Genomic DNA, 22,343 nt, shown 5'->3' with positions numbered 1-22,343 from the left:
AGAATATTTTGAAGACTTATGTGTTTGAATATATTTTAATTCAAGATTGAAAATAAATCTAGAGAATTCTGAATGCTTATCTTCTAATATCCAGCATTGCTGTTAGGAAGTAAAAGTCTTTCTACTTTTTGATCCTTTGTGACCATTTTTTCCTCCCCTGGAAGTTCAAAAAAATCTTCTGTTTTTCCAGTGTTCTGAGGGTTCAAATATATATGTGTTGTTTTGAGTTTTTATATCCATTATGCTGAACAGATGTTTTCAATTTGGCAGTCGTGTGTTTCTATTCTGGGGAATTTCTTCCCCTGCTTTCTCTGTTCTCTTTGTAGAATTCCTATTAATTAAATGTTGGGCCATGGCTCCTCTAATTTTGTATTATTTCTTTTATCTAATATGCATTTTCTTTGGTAGATGTCTTCAACTTTAATTTTCATGCCTTGCAGGTAGCTTTTTGTTTCTGGTAGCATACTATTAATTTCTAAGAGCAAATTTGTTCTTTGCCCTATTTTAAAAATGGCATCCTGAATACAAATGTCTTCTTTTATTTCTGAGGATATTAATAATGGTTCTTTTGAAGTTTTCTTCTTCCTGCATTGCCAGATTCCTCTTAGTTGATGTTTTGTGGTCTGTTTGTGCTGGACTTTTTATTTAAGAGTGGAGGAGAGAAAGATCATTAGAAATGCCTAGGCCTGTAGGTTGGAGCTTCACAATGGGGGCATTTGTTGGTGGACCTGAGCAGTCAGCATATTCATATGTTTTCTCGTGTCTTAGTCACAATACCAGGAAAAAACCTTCAATCCCCTGCCTCAAAGATAAAAGCCCTGCCCAGCTGGGTGTGGCTCAGCAGTTGAGCATCGACCAGGACATGGCAGTTCGATTCCCAGTCAGGGCACATGTCCAGGTTGCAGGCTGGATCCCCAGTTGAGGGCGTGTAGGAGGCAGCCGATCAATGACTCTCTCATCATTGATGTTTCTATCACTCTCTCTCCCTCCCTTCCTCTCTCTGAAATCAATAAAGACATATTTAAAAAAAATAAAAAAAGATAAAAGCCTTGTTGCTCATGTTATGAAAGTTAAGTGGGAGAAGATGACTGGGAAACATGAGAAATTCAGAATACGTGCATTTATTTTGTCCTGGTGCTGTCAGAATTCTGTGGCATAGATTTGTTTGGTTGTTGACTTTTCCCAGTTTCAGTTTCTGGGGACTTTCACTTTCTGGCTTTCTGGACACTGCTAAGTCAATTACTACGTGACCATTTGCTTTCCAACTTGTAAAATGTTGCTCTCTTGACCTCCATGTTCTTGTGGATTCATTTCTTAAAAGAGAAAATCCCTTTACTATAGTTTAATGGAGTTTTAGGTAGGAGTAAAAGTACATGAATGTGTTTAATTTGCCATATATACCTCAAAGCCAGGTGTAGTTTAAATGGAAACACTCCAAGTTATAAAAAAAAGAAAAAAAAACCAAGACGGATTTTTATTAGAATTGTGTTAAACCTGCACATTTATTTGGGAAGCATTGAGATCTTTACAATAGTCAGTCTTCCCACCTGAGCAAATTTATTCAAGATGTTCTTTATGTCCTCAAGTTCACTTTTTGTTATTTCTTCACTCAGGTGCTGAAGTAAGATCTTATTTTATATTTACTGTGTCTGCATAGTTTTGAGTTCAAATACACATAATCTTTTAGTTATTTTTACTTCCTTAAATGTCTTTTTTTCTTTTATTTATTTCTACCCTCTGAAGCCTGGCTCACTGGAACAAGCAATGTTGGATGCGTTAGTGATGGATCGGGTGGATTTTGTGAAGCTCTTAATAGAGTATGGAGTGAATCTCCATCGCTTTCTTACCATCCCTCGACTGGAAGAGCTCTATAATACAGTGAGTATTGGAACATTTCATCAATCACCTTCTTTAAAACTTACCTTAAGATTTAGCTTGAATGTTCAAGTCTTCTTGAATGTTCATGTACAAATACAGCTTATAGAGAGACAGACTTTTCAACCAAAGGAGAAATATTCTTACCGATTCCATCTGAATCTAGGGTCATCTCTGTATTGTGATCATTAACTACACAGTATGGAAGCATAAACCAACTTAAAAAAGTATTGTAGTAAGATCATAATTAATGCCACAGATGGGAATAAGTACAAATGAGTTTTATTGAGTTATTGAAAGCATCTCAACCTAAGGCTGCTGTTAAAATTCTGTTTCTGCAACTTCCCTATGCAACTCTTTATCGAAACTAGACTGGCTTACTCATTGTAAAAACAACGATTGCTCAAGTCACGCACCCTTCTTGAAATGCCCTTCTTTGTCTTTTGACTCTTAGCCTTTCTTCAAAGCCTTACTCAAGTCCTGTCTTTTTGACCTGTCCCTATAGTACAAATTATTTTCAACTATTGAGCACACACCCTTTCATATTGTTGGTTATTTTTTGTGTGAGTAGAGTACTCATTCTTTTCTATTAGACTGTAAAAACCCTGCAAATAAAGTACTTATATTCTTCATTGCCTCCCTCAGAAGCTTGACTGAATATATATATAGTTGTTGATGGAATGTAATTGTGTGATGGAATTTGTAATTGTGTAGTTTATATATGTTAAAAGATAGTTATAAATTATTTAAAATTTATTTCTGCCTCTTTTCACATAAACCTAAGTCCTTACTACCTACCTGTATACATCTTGCTTTAAAAACTATTTCAATCTAATGATACCTTCTCTTGGGAAACATCTTCCTCGGAATTAATGTGGCTTAAGCTTCATTACTAAAGACGTTGAAGAAAATTTTCAGTATTCTGGATTATTTATGCATTCTGAAATAAAGTTAGCCTCCAAGCATATGGTAATTAAAAGGTAATTAAAATTCTTCCTTTTGTTCTTTATTACAGAAACAAGGACCTACTAATATGCTTTTACATCATCTTGTCCGAGATGTGAAACAGGTAACCTAGTTATGAAGGTTATCACCAATTTCATCACCAAGCCACATTCTTACATTTTTCCTATTATTTACTTTGTAATTTTAAAGATTTGATCCACCGACTAAGTGCCATTAGCTAATAATTATTTTCTCTTATAAAACATGAAGCAGAGGCATATAAAACTTCTAATCAGAACTTCAGTTCAACGTGGTACAAGAGTGTTGCCAATGGTGATAATAATACCTGTTGAAAATAAAGATACTTCCCGATCCTGTTGCCTTTATCGAAAGACATATGATTTCCATTGTTTTTGTCATGATTATTTTGACTGTTAGTGATACCTTGGTGATAGCTTGGGGACTCTCACTTTTCTGAGTCTAAGCGTTGTTCTAGGGAACTAGGATGAATCCCACTGCTCTATACACTTCCTCATATTTTGCTCATTGTGTTTCCACTGAACTTTGAGGTAAGTCAGATTTAAAACTGTCCCATTACTTACTCAAGCTTCTCAACTCTAACAGATTTTTACGCCTTAATTCCTTCTCTTTCAATTACCAAGAACTTTTATTCACACGTGCAGAACCCTGGGAGTGCTTTTCATTTGTCACCATGATTAACATCCATCCACACATGTCTGAAAAATTCTCTCCTCATTTCGGGAAGTCTAATATCTTCACAGAGTATAGGCTTCCTGGTTATATTGACGTGGTGGGCGATCCAGAGTGAAAGGACTACGGAAGGAGACATTTAGTTGGCAAATTAGTAGTAAGCAAATGTGTCTGTGCCAATGTAAATTTAGTTTGCATCAATTTGTGATAGATCAAAATGATTTTCCTTGGATTATTTCCTTGAACTCTGATTCTGTCCCAGTAAACTGAAGAAAAAGGAATGGAACAGCTTAAATAGGCTCTTAACTAGCAGCAAATGAGAGCATTTTTATTGTTTCTTGAAAGAAGTAAATTATGAATGTTAAAAAGAGAAATTAAATTATTGATATATTTACATGTATACATATATCACCTTATTTCCTGTCCAAAGCTTTGTGAACATTATTCGCAGAGATCTTGTTCAGCACTCTGTGTGCCTTTAAAATTGTCCTGTGAATTGCACTTCAGAAGTAACATTTTTAAAAAAAATATGTTTTTATTGATTTCAGAGAAAGGAAGGGAGAGGGAGAGAGAGATAGAAACATCAATGATGAGAGAGTCATTATTGGGTACTGAGCTGGGTATTGAGCCTGCACCGACCGGAAATCGAACCTCGATCTCCTGGATCATAGGTCAATGCTCAACCACTGAGCCATGCCTGCTGTTCCAGAAGTAACATTTTTGAAGAGGTAGTATGGTGGGTTTTTAGGAGATAAAATAATTTTCATTTAGACTAAGACCCATGTGCTTGGAAATCTGCTGCTCAGCTCTCCTACCAACCATAAAATTTGTCTTGGCATAGCCTCACCTTTTGCTATCTCATTTGGTTTTCCCATCCCATGTTCCTTATTTCTATTTGTTCTACTTCCTTCTGTTTTCTTATTTTGTGTATGATGCTGTCAACACAATGCAAAGTGTTATAACCATCCTCATAAAGAGAGAGGCTGAAAATTTAACCAGGTGTTGTTATTTCCAGTTAAAAATAATTTTTAATACTATATTTAAATGGATTTTATTCTAAAGTATATGTATGCTTGAGAGAAAAAAGAGAATGAATGAGCAGATATAAACAGACATTCATTGTCTAGAAAACTAAAACCATATTAAAGCTAAGTATCCTTTCTTATCTGACCAAGCAGTTTTTTATTGATGGCTGGCCATAGTAATTGATAGGTTTGTAAAGATGATTGAAAAGTACGCGTCTACCTCTTTGCAGTTGATTTGGCTGTGTTCTGATGGCATGGGAAAGCAGAAAAAGGGAACCGAAAGTTATAATTGATTATGTGTTTTTGTTTCAGCACACCCTTCTTGCAGGCTACAGAATAACACTGATTGACATTGGGCTGGTGATAGAGTATCTCATTGGTGGAGCGTATCGCAGCAGCTACACTAGGAAGAATTTCAGAACCCTCTACAATCTCTACAGAAAACACAAGGTAGCACAATTGAAAAGCATCTTAGTAAAACTAAGGATAATTAATAGTAATACTTTTAAAAAAGTGGCTTGGGGAGTGCAGATGGGAATAGCTTCTAAGATGGACATTCTGTGTGTCGACAGTTTTGGGGTATTTACTGTATGCGAGGTACTGTGCTGGCATGCCGGCCTGGGGTGGACATAAAGGTTAGGAGTCTAGAAACTCGTAGAGGAAACAAATTCACAGACTGTTAGCCGTCACACAGGACAGAATGTAATGTGTGCTCTGTTGGCATAGAAATAACGTGATGTTGGCATAGAAATAAAGTTTAGGGGGAGAGGTGACCAGTTCTTTACTTTTCTTTCTTTTTCTTTTGAAAATACGGAAGACTAAAGCTTAATAGGATTTGATCTATAAACCATGGTGGTTCATAGCATGGAGATGACAAACTTGGGACAGGTATGGGGATGATATTGAACGATGCGTGCAGCATGTACTTAAAAGTACATATTTTACATACTTTATTTTTCATTATAGTTTTAAAAGTCTAGGAATGTAAAATCAGACTGGTTGGTTGATTAGCAGAGAAAACGTTGCTTGTTTCTCAAAGGTGCCTTTACAGGCCAGTAAACTGAAGAGACGAATTCTTGTTAGAGGATAATGGATGTTAGAAAAGGGGCCTTTTTGGTTGAGAGGGAACAGAGGCAGTGCAGGCACAATGCTGTGGACGTCGGCACATTTTTGCAGCGACAAGGAGACCTTTGTCGTGGAGAAGGGCCAGGAGGTTGTGAGGGGTGAGAATGGAAAGGCACTTTGGTGTGAGATCATGTGAAGAGTCCAGAATATCAAGCTACTTTTTTTTTTTTTAAAAAAAATATATCTTTATTGGTTTCAGAGAGAGGAGGGGAGAGGGAGAGAGAGGTAGATCCATCAATGATGAGAGTCATCGATCGGCTGCCTCCTGCACGCCCCCGACTGGGGATCGAGCCCGCAACCCGGGCATGTGCCCTGACTGGGAATCGAACCCCGATCTCCTGACCCTAGGTCGACGCTCAACCGCTGAGCCATGCCCGGCCGGGCTCAAGCTACTTTTGACCTTTATCCATAAAGAATTAGGTGATGTGAAAGCCCAACTTGGTTTTAGGACATGAAATAACAAAACAGAAAGAAACCCAAATCTCACAGAAAAAAATGTGCTTTATTGAAATTTCCAAGGCATAGGGACACATTTGAGGCATCAGCTCCTTCATTTAAACAAAATACACCTTGCTGTGCGGCTGTCAGGGGCAGGTACGAGGACTGGCTGTGGCCTCGGTCAGTCCAGCGGGGAGCAGGCCAGGCACGTGCCCTGGTGCCCTTTCCAGGAATGAGTAGAACATGACCCATTTGTCTGATTATTTTCTACTGAAGAAGCACAGAGTTTATTGTGTTGCTTACTAAATTAGATCATAGAGTTACAAACACATAGCTTGGAGTCAGAGAGATCTGGAACTGAGTCTTTGTTTTGTTCATTAGTAACTGCATAATCTTGAGCAAGAAACTTAACCTCTCTGTGCCAGTTTTCTCATCTATAAAAGGGGGCTAATAATACTCCATTTATAAATTATCAAAAGGACTAAAAATAATGTCTGAAAAACCCACATTTCTGGGTTTTTCATAAAGGGTATAGAGTAGCTGTTAATAATAGCTATTATGATTATTACTAATGATACTACTAATTCTCTATCACAATAATAACTTGAGTATTATTTTTAAAAAGTCTTCACTCTATCACTTCTATATCTAATTTATATCCATAACACATAAACTAAAAATAAAAATAAAATAGTTCGAAGTCTGTGATTCATGTCACAAATTTTTATGTTAGACCCTTTACGAATGCGTCTTTTTGTTTTCTCATTGATGAAAGCTTCATGCTGGTGAGCAGTGAATTGTGTTGTTGTGCCTCGCCGCTGGAATTCCAGTGGCGATATTATATAACACGTGGAGAAATTCCATAACTTTCTAGCTTCACCTTCACCTTGCAGCTGTTTGTGAATGGGGACTTTTTCTTATCAGAACAGTGTATCTTTATTGCCTATTCTGAACTTGTTCCATGTATGGAACATCCATTGATTTCTAATGGAATTTCCACATAGAGAAGGAATGCAGATACATAATAGGGGAAAAAAGAGCACGTTTTCTAAGGTGTTAGGAAATAACAGGGCCCTTAATAAGAAGGAGATCATGAGAGGCTCTTTTTGGGTCAGTAAGTAATTAATCTGATTAATGATTAATTACTAATCACTGATGAGAGAATGTCATTGGATATTTGGTAGGACAGTATTATGCTTGGTTTTAATTAGTGTCTAGAAATAAAATGTTAATTGTCACCACTATAATCTTCTTTTTCCCTTTTTGTTTTATTTTAAAAATAATATATTTCAGAGAGTGACCAGCTTTGCTCAGAGCCTTTCCCAGCCCCACGCTCCCCGGAGATGCGCCTCAGGAACCAGAAAGGAATCTGCAGAAAGCACACTGCATTCCCAGTTCATTAGAACTGCCCAGCCTTACAAACTCAAGGTACTGTCACTTATTTATGGATTTGAAAAGAAAATTGTTCTTGTATACTGAGACCGTTGCTTCATTTAAAATTGGAGAAAGGGGGGTACAAATAGAGGGACCATTTACAAGCACCATAAACAGACAGTGCAAATCCAAAGCATAACACAGCTGTCCTGTATCAATGAGCAAAGGCCCAAAACAGAGCACTGGGAACTGATACTGGGAACTGATACCTGGGGTTGGCACTTTAGCCTGTCCTCCTTGTTCCTACTGCCACCTGGTCCAGATGGTGACTCAGGAAGGCCATCCATGGGATGGTATGAAAAATGTAATTGCTAAGCCAACACCAAGCCAGCATCCCCTTTTCCTGCAGCTAATTGGATGTGACTACTTCCTTCTCCTTCACTCCTCTCTTAGATTGCCCTTTTGCATCTTATTATTTCCCCTTTGAGGCTTTCTTAAAATTTATTTTAGCTCAATGTTACTGTATGACAACAATAATGTGTGTGCGCCTGGGTACATAATGTTATCCCCCCTCTCGCCTTACGACCTCGGTCCCACTCGCCTCTGGGGATGAATGCATTGCTCAGGAGTTTCCATATAAATGGTGCCTATGTGGGCTGAAAGAGGTTTGTTGTCCAGAGCTCCTAGAATGAAAAGATTTTTAAATAAAATTACCATTAATCATGAATGAATACAAACTTCTTTTATTTAGAGAAATAAAGGAAGCGTATTACAGTTTTTGCTATGAACTGCCCCCCTTTAATGAAAAAGAATAATTATTGAATCTTACTATTTTCCAGGCATTATGTTGGGTGCTGGGTTGAATTTGGGGTGCAGGTGGGTTGGGGAAAATATAATGATGACTGAGAAATGGTCCCACCCTCCCCAAAGTAATAACTATAGTGCTGTATGATGGGCATTGAAATTGAGACACATGCAGAGTTACAGACAAACACAGTGGGTTGGAGAGTAGCATCTGAGATGAGCTGTAAAGGGTGGGTTTACCAGGTGGAGACTAGTATTTCATCATTACCCGTTGCCCTCACTAGAGGACTATAATCAGAATAAAGAAAGGAAACTTAAAACCAATCTATTTGGGTGCATGTTGGCAACACTAGTGACTTTTTTAAGGGGATAATGAATCTGGTTGTAAGGTGAGATTAGAGTTTTGCTTAATAGTTGTCACTTATCCAGTATATTATTTCAACTCATTTCCTTGGGAAATTAAAAGTTGTCATATAGTTAGTGGCTCTGTTCCAAAGGTGCAGTGTTTTAAGTTGTACTAAATGAATTTAGGGTATCTCAGCTAAGGGACACTGGAACTGTTTGATACAAAAGAAATAGATTACCTTGAAGGCCAAAGTTTTGGTTTTTGGTTTATAAAGTTCTATTATTATGATTTTTAACTGATTTTGATAACTATTTATTTATTTCAATTACAGCTTACATTCGAGCATTATTTGTATTAGTTTCAGGTGTGCAGCATAGTGATTAGACAACGACTTTACAATGTGACTGCCCCCTTCACTGACCCCGATATTTCCAGTTCCCATCTGGCACCATACATAGTTATCACAATTTTATCGACTGTATTCCCTAGGCTGTGCTTTGTGTCCCCGTGACTGTTTTGTCGCTACCCATCTGTACTTCTCAGTCCCTTCATCTTCTGCACCCTGTCCCTCACCTCGCCCACCCCTCTGGCAGCCATCAGTCTGTTCTTTGTACTTAGGAGTCTTTTTCTGTTTTCTTTGTTTGTTTATTTTTCTTTAGAGTACCATATAATTTCACTTATATGTGGAATCTAAGTTCCACATATTTAATTTCCATTATTAATAAAGTTCCATTATTTAATTTCCATCTCTAAGATGCCGATGCGTTTCATTAGGGAGAACACCACGTCTCTGAGGATTGGGAAACCTTTCCTGTTTTATTTCCCAACAGGAAAAGACTGTCGTCCTTCATAAATCAAGGAAGAAATCAAAAGAACAAAATATACCCGACGACCCTGAGGCCACCGGCTTTCTTTACCCTTATAATGACCTGCTGGTGTGGGCCGTGCTCATGAAAAGGCAGAAGATGGCCATGTTCTTCTGGCAGCACGGCGAGGAGGCCACGGTGAAGGCGGTGATTGCCTGCATACTCTACCGAGCCATGGCCCGGGAGGCCCGGCAGAGCAGCATGGTGGACGGCGCCTCGGAGGAGATGAGAGATTACTCCAAGTAGGGGCTCCCTCTTCCCCGCGCACTGAGCGTCGGCGGGCCTTAGGGTGGTCAGACACTGCTGCCTCCCTCCCCCCTTAGAGCTTCTGAGCTGAGTGGACCTGTTGCTGTGCATTGCATGCACTTTCCTGTAAATAGGTTCTTGAGGTATTTTAAGGACTTTGTGGAATAAAGGAAAGAGAGATGGCCTTCAAGTCAGGAGACTTGGGTTCTAATCCTAGTGCAGCTGTTTACTAATTGGGCGAGTCAGTTGACTAGATTTTGGGACTTTAGGTTCCTATTGCAAAATGGTAGGTTAATGATTTTGAAAGTCCCTCCCAACTCTCAACTCCCGAATAGTAAGTTAAATTAAAACTAGTGGTTTACTTTAAGTATCTCTCAGCCAGAAAAACAAATAAATCTTTTATGTATTAAAGAACCAGAGTGTGATGTTGGCAGGTAGAAAAGTAAAAAATGCTTTTGATTTCTTGGTTATGAAAGCGTTATAGTGGTGAGGAAAACTGGGCAGCTGGAGTGAATAGAAACACATTTATAATTTTGATTTTGAAAAGCATCTACTTTTTAGAGAAACCTTCCAGAAAATGTCTTCAGGTCTGGTTCCTTCCTTAAGTCGTCTATATATTTTATGAGACCTTTTTAAAAAAAAGCAGTTCCACAATTTTCCTTATTTGCTAGTCAGTTTTGAACAGTATTTTCTGTAAAAACTTCTTTATTAGATCTTACCGGGGAGCCCCAAACCAAGCTCTGTATTGCCTGTTTTGTGGTGTGAAGTGGCTTCCCCCCGTGCATATCTCAGGCACTCCTGGTGTGAACCAAGTTCTCTATGCCACAATGTAAGTGAGCCCCCTAGTTCTGGTCCTTCAGGAAAGGGACAGCAATCCATTTCCTGAGCAGCAGTCCCTTTCAAACAGCTTCTGCAAACTGAGATTATTAAGTTGCTGTTTGCTCTTTTGTATCGGTCTTTTCTGAGTCTCAGGTCTAACCTTTTTGAATGTTTATGGGGCTCTCACCGGCATTTGTTTTCGCCTCTCGCCCCCGTGTCATTGCAGACAGTTTGGCCAGCTTGCCCTGGACGTGCTGGAAAAGGCATTCAAGCAGAATGAGAGAATGGCCATGAAGCTGCTGACCTATGAACTCAAGAACTGGAGCAATTCCACCTGTTTGAAACTGGCGGTGTCTGGAGGATTGCGGCCCTTTGTTTCCCATACTTGTACCCAGATGCTACTGACGGACATGTGGATGGGGCGCCTGAAAATGAAAATCTCTTGGTTAAAGGTACCTTTGCTTGCTTTGTAGAGTTTAATATTAGTTTCATCTGAAGGTCTGTACTCTTGAGTTCATTTCTTCCCCTTGTTCCAAAAGAGTATCTTCAGAACACCAATTAATATCTTTGATTCTCACAGATGAGCTGGGACCTGACAACTACTTTGTCTCCTACTACCACAGAGTGTTTTAAAAAACAGGGATAATCCTACCAGCTTTGTCCATCCATCCCAGAGGCATAATCATGAAGGTGGCTAGAAGACGTTAAAACCATATACAACCATACACAAGATTTCATTAGTAGTAAACTTCGTTGTCTCTGATAATTATAACAGAAGTAAATGAGGTTTTTTTAAGTGAAATTTTGCTCCACTTAGGAATACTCATAATAAACTAAATAAAATTAGCAATTTCTTTTCTTCTGCTCATTCACTGTGATGTTTCAGGGAATAAATGGCTGTCTTATAAAGTTGCCCCCAACTACAGTTGTTCATACCACTGACTGTCTCCAGATTCTTCTATTCCATGACAGTTTAGCCTCAACTCTCATCTTGAATTATCAAGAGTAATTTACTTAACCACTTAAAGGCATTTAACTTCTGACATTAAACCTAAGCCTACAGCTTTAGGTTGTGGTTAAGCTCAAGAAGTGCATGTGCCAATGAAACTGAAAAAAAGGGGATAAGGCACGAGCTTTAAGAACTCCATGAGACTATATTTTATACTTTAATTTTATTCTCCCTACAGTTCTTAAAAATACGGTGTGTCCCAAATGGAATGACTGTTCTTAAAAATATATTTTTGGTGGATACACTATAGAAAACACAAAGAAATAAAATATAGAAGATATAAAATATATAAAAGAGCTTGCACATTTTAATTCCACTAATGAGATTGCAGAAATAAGAGAAAAGTCATTCATAAATTATTCCACATAGATTCCTCTGTGGCGACAAAGGGATGATCTACATATTTTAAAACTTTTAAATGTATGTGCATATATATTTTTTCTTTTTTTTACAAAAATAGGGTCATATTATATTGTTATGTAACTTGCTTTTTTCACTTGATATAACTTGGATGCCTTTTCATCATATTCAAAATCGCTTTTTGTCTTTTTAATGGTTGTGTGGTATTTCACTATCAGTTGCCCCACACCAGCTGTCCCTCTATAGATGTTCATTTATGTTGGCACCTAGTTTTTTCCTATTACAAATAACCCTACATATGTTTTCATTCATGAGTATTTCTGAGGGAGATGCTTCTAGAATTGGAATCGTTGAGTTAAAAAGTATGTATAGAATCAGGATATCAATCGAATTGGTGATGGTTCTGACATTTTATACACACTAAAATCTTAATTTTGTTATTTGAATAATACTTTGCCTTGTTTAACCCCTACTATGTGTTTTGCTTTGTGTTCTTTTAAAGATCATCATAAGCATTCTTTTACCACCCACCATTTTGACATTGGAATTTAAAAGCAAAGCGGAGATGTCCCACGTTCCCCAGTCCCAGGACTTCCAGTTCACGTGGTACAGTGGTGACCAGAACCTGAGCAGTGCCAAGGAAGGTGCTTGTACGGTTAGTGCGTTGCCTCAGTACACTGAGTTTGCATGGTATTGTCTGCGCACAGTGCATACGTACACAAAGTTTATTTATGTAACCGTTTATTTAGCAATCACATTATAGAAAGGTCAAGTATAGCATATATGATAAATCTAATTAACTCCCACATATAATTAAGCAAAACATCTTATTTCTGCTTCAAATTACAGACTTTATTATATCTTGACAGCTGCTTAACTTTTCATATTGCTTTGTGACGAGTAGAATAAATATTCCTCTCAAACTACAATGAAGAATGCCTCATATCCTTAAAAATCTTTAATTATAAAGATGCAGGTTTAGAATTTGCATTGATCTTCCCTGTTCTACTCCACAAAATTTTTCATTTGTTATGATCAGTGACTAAATAGTTTTACGAGGATTCTCAGGTGTATATTCTTTCTTGGGTAACTGCAGCTACTTCTTTTGCCACCTATTTTCACTGGAGAGTCTCCAGTATGTTGTCTGTGGGTATATATTTTATTGTTGTATTTCAACTTATATCATGGCTTATAAAGTTATCATGTACTGTGAGGTGTTGTAAACATCTCTGGTACTTAATACGTTAATGAGGCATCTTTAGCTAGCATCTTCTCTGACATCCTTTTTTACTTATGGGGTATTTGTTATAACATTAAAATATTAAATAAATATTAAATGGAAAACAATTATAAATTTGTTTTTATGGCTGGAATTTGTTGTGATTGGTTGAGTGTCTGTTTTGATTGGTTAATGCCTCAGCCAGATCAGTTACATATTTTGACTATCACGCCTATTTGGGTATGTATGTGTTTCTTTCCCCTCCCTCCCTCCCTCCCTCCCTCCCTCCCTCCCTCCCTCCCTCCCTCCCTCCCTCCCTCCCTCCCTCCCTCCCTCCCTCCCTCCCTCCCTCCCTCCCTCCCTCCCTCCCTCCCTCCCTCCCTTGCCTAAGCCTGGTAATTCCACAGGTAAAATAACTTTGCCATGAGAAAACTAAATCTTTCTAGTTGCTCACCCCTTGAAAGCATGACTTCTGATGACGTGAGCTTTCTTAGGAAAAATTGTAACAAGGTGGCAGAATGGATTAACTAGGGGAGGAAGAGGGCCCTTCTCACTGGGGGTCAGTACGCGAGGATTAGCGATTGGAGACTGCCTCATGGTGGAGGTGGTGTTTGATCTGTGACTTGAGCACATGGAGAGGGAAAATAGCATTTCAGTGGGAAGGAGACTGTAAGCAGGGGCCCAGAGGCAGGAAATGCCAGGCGTATGTCCAGCGTCACAAGTTGTATGGCGTGGCTAGAGTCCAGGTTATGGTGGGCTTGGAACAAGGAGAGGATATTTGCAGGTAAGGCTGGGAAAATAGTGTGAGGCTAGATCATGGAGACCCTTGTTTTTCCTATGAAGGAAGATGGTTTTTATTCTGTAGGTAATGGCGAGTCAGTGAACATATATGACCAGAGTGGCAAGATGACCTGACCATTAGGAGAATTATTCTGCCTCCAGTGTACAGGGTGATGTAGCAAGAAGACCCCTGGAAGCAGGGAGAGAGCAGGCTAGTGTGACTCTCCAGATGGGAAGCAATAAGGGTTGTATCCAGGGTTAGCAGCAATGAGCCTGGGGAAGAAAAGGCGGAGTTAAATGGGACCTGAACATGGGACGTGGGCGAGAGGGAGATAGCTAATCTGATTGAGATGCTGATGGTTAAAACAAGACCATCGTTAAAGGGACATAGAAATGACTGGAAAAAGAGCAGGTTTTGAAGAGGAAAGATGAGCTTAGTCTTAGACATATTGTTAAATCACAATAAAAAATATTTTTACAAGTTGAATAATAATGTATTTTTATCAGAGCATCATTAAGTGGGAATGGTGACTGTAGTATAATGGAAAATAGGCATGAATTGTAGTAGAGCTGACGGTTGTAGTTATAATTTTATTCTCTGTGCCTGCTGGTATCAAGATTCTTGTTTGAGAGAGAAAAAGAGGAGGGAGAGGGGAGAGGAAAGAGAAAGGGAGGGAAAGAGAGAAAGAAGAGGGAGAGATTGAGATTTAAGTAGAATAAAAGCTAAGAAAAAGATTTTTGTGTTTACCTTATCCTAAGAGGGGGAAAAACTCCTGAATCTGAATTTATACTCCCATGCTTTTTTCATCACGGCAGTTGATGTCTTTGAATTCAGCTCCCAGTTAGGATCAGATCAATTAGTACTTCACAATCCGTACCAAAATGCCAAGAGTAATTAAAGACCAAATGAAACACCTCTGGAAAAACTAGTAAGGGGACTTATTTAATAACAAGGTCATTGCTTAAATTGCTTTCTGGGGTCTCTCAGCAGTGGTCCTGATGTCATTAAAATCATAGCAAATGATGACTTTGTAATCTGTTCTAAGCCATTTTCACCACTGTGGGCTGGTTCAAACCTGTCAGGAACCAGGGCTATTCCTACACCTGTCAGTCACAACCCCACTTTTACTACCCAAGGTGACATGAATGCCGTTGATGTAACCCATTTAGATGCCTGAGGCCTCAAAAATTACATTTTCTTGCAATTATATGGATAACAAGCAAAACTTGATTTATTTCTTGGCTTGAAAAATCTTGCTAATCTTGCAGGTCTAAAGCTAGAGAGAGATCTTTTGTGGATGGGTTGAAGAAATGTACTAGTCTGAGAGGCATCAGAGAATATTTCTTTTTATTTAATTTTTAAAAAATCACCAAAGTAATGCATTTTCTGCTTAAAACCACACAGAATTCTGTAAAGTAGGGTGAAATCTTGTTGGCTTCTTTTCACTATCCCCCCCACAACTTTCCTCTTCTTAAAAGCAGCCAGGCTACAGGTGCTTTTTTCTTTTTATTTCTTTTCACTCCCCTTTTGTAAAGGCTCTTCTGTGTGGGTACCTGTGTAGTCACATTTCATGCAGCCACTTTTTTGCCACACAGACACTCATTACTTATCACCTACAAGGGTTAATTCCTTTGGGCTGACACTTAACTTTTGAGAAACTGATGAAAGATTTGATGCTTTCCCTGGAAAAACGCAAATACTTGCACATAGTTGCAGGATGTTCAAGGAACTCCAGAAGCCCAGACCTTATGAACTTCTGGTGAAGAACCTCTGCTATAAATGAGTGGAGAAGCTCTGAAAGCCAGAATCCCCAAACTAATGCTGCACCCAATTTTCTTACGAATTGGAAAAGATGTATCAATCAATGAGTGTCCATTTTGTTCTCCTATATGATGGAAATAATTATATTATTGGTTATGGACTTCATGGGGATTTTGTGAATACCCTTATGTTCCAAATACTGATCAAGGAAATTAAATAGAACAAGAACAGTGACTATTTAAAATTCCTTGGTACTACCCTTCGTTTGAGTAGGTTTGATTATTAGAGACTCAGACTGCATTTCAGGAGTACCCTGTGCTCCTTACCTGGTCAAAGACTTATGTAATACATATAGTTTTCTTTCCTTTCAAAAATAAGATTATAATTTGGCAGGTGGGTGCCCAATTAATTTCTAACATATTTATTATATGTGTTGATGGTATTTTTTGGATACTTGCATATGTCAATATTTTAGTTAAGCCTCTGACAATAAATTGTTTATTTTATAGAAAGACCATGATATGGAGAGGGGACCTGATGAGAAAATAGATGAAAATCAGCACTTTGTTTTAAAGAGTGGTCCTCAAGTCCTTCCATTGACCAGGAAAGTCTATGAGTTCTACAGCGCTCCAATTGTCAAGTTTTGGTTTTATACGGTTGGTTTTATCATAACAATTTCTTATGGTTAATAGTGAATGATAACATTGATAAGGATATACCTGATTTGCCAACTTGTGATAAGATGTAGAATTGCAGTAAAAAAGGGGGATGGGAATGACCAAGGACATAGGAAAGGAGATTGGAGGGAGGTGAGTAAAGGTTAGAACAGAGCTCTCCTATGTTGGGAGTGAGAGAACAAGCATTTTCTTCTCTCTCGAGTGCTTCCTATTAGCAAGCTGGGGCTGAGCACGCCAGGCATTGTGGCTCAATAAAATTAGCAACAGTGTTTGCAGAATTAAGTGATGGGAGTGGATTCTTTCCCCATCTTGGGCAAAAAAGCCAGTTCTGTAGATTTTTTTCTTTGTAGGAATAATGTGTAATATAGACAAAAATGCATGCCCACTTTGAATAATTATAAAGGCAGTGCTTATTAAAATAAATTTCATTTTCAAAATGTAATAGAATCTACAGACATTGTGTGTATACATTTTTTTGGGACACCCTGTCTATAGAGCACAGTAAAATTGTAGAAGTTTAGTTGTATGAACAAATACTAAATGTGTTATGGATGGTAGAGATACAGAGAAAGCCTGAACTGTACTTTAAATGTATTGAGTGCTTTTCACTCTTATTTCATAGCATTATTTTTCTAATGCTTATACATACTTAAATTGCTCATGGCCAAGATTTTTGTATTTTTAAAACATTTGAATCGTGACTGTAAAAGGATATTTACCTGAATGTGTTATACTTCAAGATATTTACTTGCTCAACTACACACTCATTTTACACACTTATTGAATAAGTACATAGCTCTGAATGACTCATCTGTTTTCAAAAGTCAAATCTCCTTTTAAATGACATTTCACCACTTTTGTGAATATGTGATAAAATATCCCAGAGCAAGTATTTCTTTCCTTGAAAATTTACATCTTACAAACTCTTGGAGACAGGAACAAAGCTAAGTCAAAAGAACAGCAACAACACAAATTGCTAAAAAATAGCACAAATAAGCCAGCCGGGCCTGCCCACAGTAACTGATGGTGAGCACAGGCGTTTTGCTCTTGGCTGTCACATTGTCAGGTGCTGGTGTGTGTGCTTCATTAAAACAGTGTGTTGTTTAAATGTTATGATGAAAAAGTAAAAGTATAAACATTTCAGATCTGTTTTTAAAAACTGGAAAGAAATAAAAAGTCAGAAGCAATATCACCATTATCAACAGTGTCTGGCCACCATGACACAATGACAAAAATGTAAAAAATGATTGCTTGATAGAACAGATTTATTAACTTATGTCCCTACGGGGTCATCAAACACAATCATACTTTGAGACAGAGACCAGGGGAAGTATAAAATTAATAGAATTTACCTTGCCTTTCTTATAGGCTTTTTTACTATAGCTCTTTATCATAGGCAGTAATGAGCACTATGCCTGCCAGAAATACCACCTATTGTATATGATATCACTATGGTAAATCAGAAGTGGTTTCAGCCATTCTCTATGTAGAACTAAATTTAAAAAAACTGATAACATTTAGGTAGAGCTCAAAAAGATATGAGAAATAAGGATCTAGGTTAAAAATAATGATTCTTGTGAGATGAACAAACACCCGTATACTCACAACCATTTTTCTCTCTACTGCTCTGGGATTTTTAATACAAGTGTTGATCCGCTAGCACTGTGTATTGTGTCTGAAGCTATTTAAAGGGCTGCACCATCTCATGCATTGTTGGTGATCATGGCAATTTTCTGGTGGGCAATTTAGTAATACGTGTAACAGTTTTAAATGTGTATGCTCAGCTCTTCTACTTCTGGGAATATATCTTAAGAAAGTAAAAATGTTAGAAAAGATTACAAAGCTATTGTCACTAGTACATAAGTATATGTGTATTTACCGTATTTTAATTCTTTAAAGAGTTTGGAAATTTATGTTTAATATACCCAGTTAGTAATTAAACATATTCTTAAATATCTACCATGTGTCAGGCCAAGTGCTGAGATGAAAACATCAACAGTCTTTAATGTAATTAAAATTAGACAGTACTTTTCCACTAACCAGAATGTCTTAATCAACATAAAATATAACTCCCGGCAGTAGTAAATGCTATGATTTATTATATTTGAAAATAGGCGCTTACCCTACTCATTTGGCGTGCTTGTCACACACCCCTTTTCTACATTTAAATGGAGGGGAAGGTGTGTGAGTCCCCCTTGCTTGCTGTGGGCCCTAAAATGCCCGTTGTGGAATGTGCAGTGCTCCGGAAATTCTGGTGAGGAGCTAACAGGACGAGACAGTGACCCCTTCCCATGCAGTTGACAACAGTGACTTTCACTCTGTCCCTTAATCCTGGAATCGAAAGCTGGATTCCTGTGTTTTCCTCGATATCAGGTCATCAATAACCAGAAGGTGGTCCCAGGTGTATTTTCACGTTACCTCACTGAAGTTCAAGTGTGCGTTTCTGCCCCTCTTGGTCTGTGTGTGCCCAGCCCCCTCCCTTATGACCGTGACTCACGCCCAGGGACTGTGTCCCCTCAGATGGTGTATGTGGCGTTCCTCATGCTGTTCACTTACACTGTGCTGGTGCAGATGCAGCCTCGGCCCAGCGTGCAGGAGTGGCTTGTCATCATTTACGTCCTCACCAGCGCCATTGAGAAGGTCCGGGAGGTGAGCTCTGGCTTCTCCCCTTGTCCCCTGCCCCCTCTGCTAGGGGCGTTCTGGGCTCTGGTGACGACTGTGCACTGGCCACGGGCGAGGGTGAGACGGGCAGGCCGATCCTGATTTGGGTGCTGCGGGGTGTTGATGGGAAAGTCTCTGATGGCAAACCATTGTCCTTGCCCATACTTTCTTCTGGTTGCTGCTCTTTGAAAGTAGGTGTTTTCAAGGACGTCTTAGTGTGTTTATCAGTCCTAGAGTGATGATATCTAATTTATATTAGACCCTCCAAATTTTTGATTTCCCAGAAATGGGTTTTTGTTTTTGTAAGATTGATTGTGCATAGCCTAGCATTACTTGCATGTTATCAGTTCATCGCAGAGTGGCACATAAATGATCAAAGTTGCACAATAGGTAAATCATTTGTAGCTTTTGAAAGATTCTGCTAAATACCTTTCAAAATTGAAGCTGAAAATCCTTCTGGGGCAAGTAGTCCAAGAAACAAAACAAGACAAAAATTTTTGTTTTCAGTCTGTGTGAGCCACTTAAAAACAACAACAACGAAGATACTCCCATGCAGTTATAACAGCAGTCACATACATTTATGACTTAGACTGTTTTAGAGATCAGTGCATATGTATCTCTATGTCTATGCATTTACATACATTGATTTTCTCATAGAGCCAATGTGAGTGACTCTATGAGAAACTTAGTGTTATATACTAAGAAAATGTATTCTTAGTAATTATACCTATCTTCTCTGCTAGTTACTATCGAGTTTATAGATTATAGAAAACAATTCAGGAGAAAAACATTATCTGAATTCCACCATTTTTATGCTTCAGGGATATAGGTTAATTATCTTACATTTCAGTTGTCTGATACTCTGCTGTGGGGTAATTTTTTATATCAGTGAGTTCTAATATCACATTTTGAGTAACTGTCAATAGCTCCCTAAAGAGCAGTAAGTGGTAGGACTAGACAATAGAATTTCTTGGTTTCAAACCAGTCTCCTTTGCGCTTGACTGTGCCTCAGGAAATGGAATCGTAGCTATATAGATCCAGTGTAATATTAAGTTTTAAAATGTCTTGGCATTTTCCTGTGTTAGTTTAGGATTAATGAAAGCTAGAAAAACTACCTTTTGGAAAGCAAAACAAAAACAAACCTTCTGTTTGGGGTTTCAAATAGCTGGCTAGCACTAACAGTGACCTTAAAGTACATTTATAGAGCCCAGCCAGGCGTGGCTCAGTGGTTGAGCATTGACCTAAGATCCAGGCGATTGGGGTTCGATTCCTGGTCAGGGCACATGCCCAGCTGCAGGCTTGATTAATGACTCTCTCATCATTGATGTTTCTATCTCTCGCTCTCCCTCTCCTTTCCTCTCTCTGAAATCAATAAAGATATATTAAAAATAAATAAATAAATATATATTTTTATATATTTATAGAATTGTTTAAATCATTACCTGAGGATAACTTAAGCCTCCAACATCCCCTTGTGATCCCTTATCTGGCGGGATTCAAATTACTCTTTAAATGAAGCAGTTGATACATTAAAGAAGATGATATTGATGAGGCCCCGGGGTTGTACCTCATTCATTACGTTTCCCCATTTCTGTCTTTCTTTAGGTCTGTAGTTCAGAACCTGAAAAGTTTACCCAGAAGGTAAAGGTCTGGATTAGCGAGTACTGGAACCTCATGGAAACTGTGGCCACTGGCCTGTTCGTGGTTGGCTTCGGCCTGCGGTGGGGCGACCCCCCTTTGCGCACGGCGGGGAGACTCATCTACTGCGTGGACATCATATTCTGGTTCTCACGCCTCCTGGACTTCTTCGCCGTGAACCAGCACGCAGGCCCCTACGTGACCATGATTGCGAAAATGGTGAGCGCAGCCTGCCGGCCTTCGCGGCGCACATGCAGCAGCTTAAGGTTTGAGGTTATTTACAGAAGCACAGAGAGCAGGATCAGTTCGTCGCTGCTTTCTTATAACCGCAAACTCATACAGGGCAGCGCAAAAGCGGGTTTGCAGTTGTGAGGACGTGAAACACAGAGTTTCTTCTTGTATTATTATTTATTAATTATTGTATTATTTTCCATACGAACAACTGTAAACCTGCTTTTGCCTACACCTGTATTTAACAAATACCCTTGGGTAATTGTGGGAATAAAGAACCATTTTACTAATTTGAGGATCCCTATTTTCTTTTCCTAACCTCTGGCCCAGTTGGTGGAAAGTTGGATATTAGCTCATCACAAGCAGTTCACATTTTATTACGTCTTAAAAAAAAGCAGCCCAGATTCTCTGCTGTTAGAGAATTTATGCTATTCCATAGGCGATGTTGATGGGAAACGTGTACTGTGCAGGGAAAACAAAGTGGTTTAGCCAAAGGAAACCCAGCTCAGGGTGGACGAGGGCATTTTGGTCAATGACTAGACAGTCTTATTATTGGCAGGTATAATTATGATGGTTGCTAGTGTTTTATTTGTTTTCAGTTTCAAAGCTGTGGTAAAATCCTTGTTGGGTGGTGCTATTGCAGACAGCGAACATGTTCTACATCGTGATCATAATGGCCATCGTCCTGCTGAGCTTCGGAGTGGCGCGCAAGGCCATCCTTTCGCCGAAGGAGCCTCCGTCTTGGAGCCTCGCCCGAGACATCGTGTTTGAGCCGTACTGGATGATGTATGGAGAAGTCTACGCGTCCGAAATAGACGGTGCGTGGGGGAGCGGCCCTTAGCGGAAACTGAACTTTGGTAGATACCCAGAGTAAAATAAAAACCTGGAAAATAATCATCTGAATCTTAAAAATATCAAAAATTGATGGCATTCTGCTAAGTTAATGTGCTAAATATTTGCTTAGACTCATAGGACTGTGATTCATCTTATTTCATTCTTATTTCTTTTACATTCTTATTTTTGTAGTTTGTTCAAGCAAGTCATCCTGCCCACCTGGTTCTTTTCTTACTCCATTTCTCCAAGCCGTCTACCTCTTCGTGCAATATATCATCATGGTGAACCTGTTAATTGCTTTCTTCAAGTAGGTTACTTTAATTAAATATAGTTATTTCATTGAAATAAAAATGGGGGTAGGCACTTTGGGTAGATTCACATGTATTTTGGGCATGTGACTTTTGGTTTTTGTGTGTTTCATATTTTATTACTATGGTTTTATACTATGGGCCTGAAAGTAGTGTTAGGAAGCCAGTAGAGCATGAGAAGAGAAACACAATAAATAAAAAGTATAATAAAAGCAGGATAAAAGGGAATCATGCATTGTAATTAAGTAATAATTGGAATCGTGGAAGAACAGTTGATGAGGTTGGCATTT

General features: G+C 38.6%; 1 protein-coding gene across 1 annotated transcript in view; it reads left to right on the top strand.

Moving 5' to 3' along the window:
• Positions 1–22,343, top strand: part of TRPM6 (transient receptor potential cation channel subfamily M member 6) — a gene marked incomplete at its 5' end in the record, with an annotated part of 95,677 nt that overhangs the window by 28,425 nt on the left and 44,909 nt on the right. The window contains 12 exons of the mRNA XM_016222979.2: positions 1,744–1,878; positions 2,891–2,944; positions 4,869–5,006; positions 7,413–7,547; positions 9,474–9,751; positions 10,801–11,026; positions 12,446–12,598; positions 16,214–16,360; positions 18,902–19,030; positions 20,648–20,899; positions 21,555–21,729; positions 21,938–22,052. Of these exons, the coding sequence (XP_016078465.2) occupies positions 1,744–1,878; positions 2,891–2,944; positions 4,869–5,006; positions 7,413–7,547; positions 9,474–9,751; positions 10,801–11,026; positions 12,446–12,598; positions 16,214–16,360; positions 18,902–19,030; positions 20,648–20,899; positions 21,555–21,729; positions 21,938–22,052 (1,937 nt within the window). The remainder of the gene's footprint in view (positions 1–1,743; positions 1,879–2,890; positions 2,945–4,868; positions 5,007–7,412; positions 7,548–9,473; positions 9,752–10,800; positions 11,027–12,445; positions 12,599–16,213; positions 16,361–18,901; positions 19,031–20,647; positions 20,900–21,554; positions 21,730–21,937; positions 22,053–22,343) is intronic.

Source organism: Miniopterus natalensis, chromosome 12 (assembly GCF_054644295.1).
Source record: "Miniopterus natalensis isolate mMinNat1 chromosome 12, mMinNat1.hap1, whole genome shotgun sequence".
Lineage (NCBI taxonomy): Eukaryota > Metazoa > Chordata > Mammalia > Chiroptera > Miniopteridae > Miniopterus > Miniopterus natalensis.
This window is presented reverse-complemented; position numbering and strand designations above follow the sequence as displayed.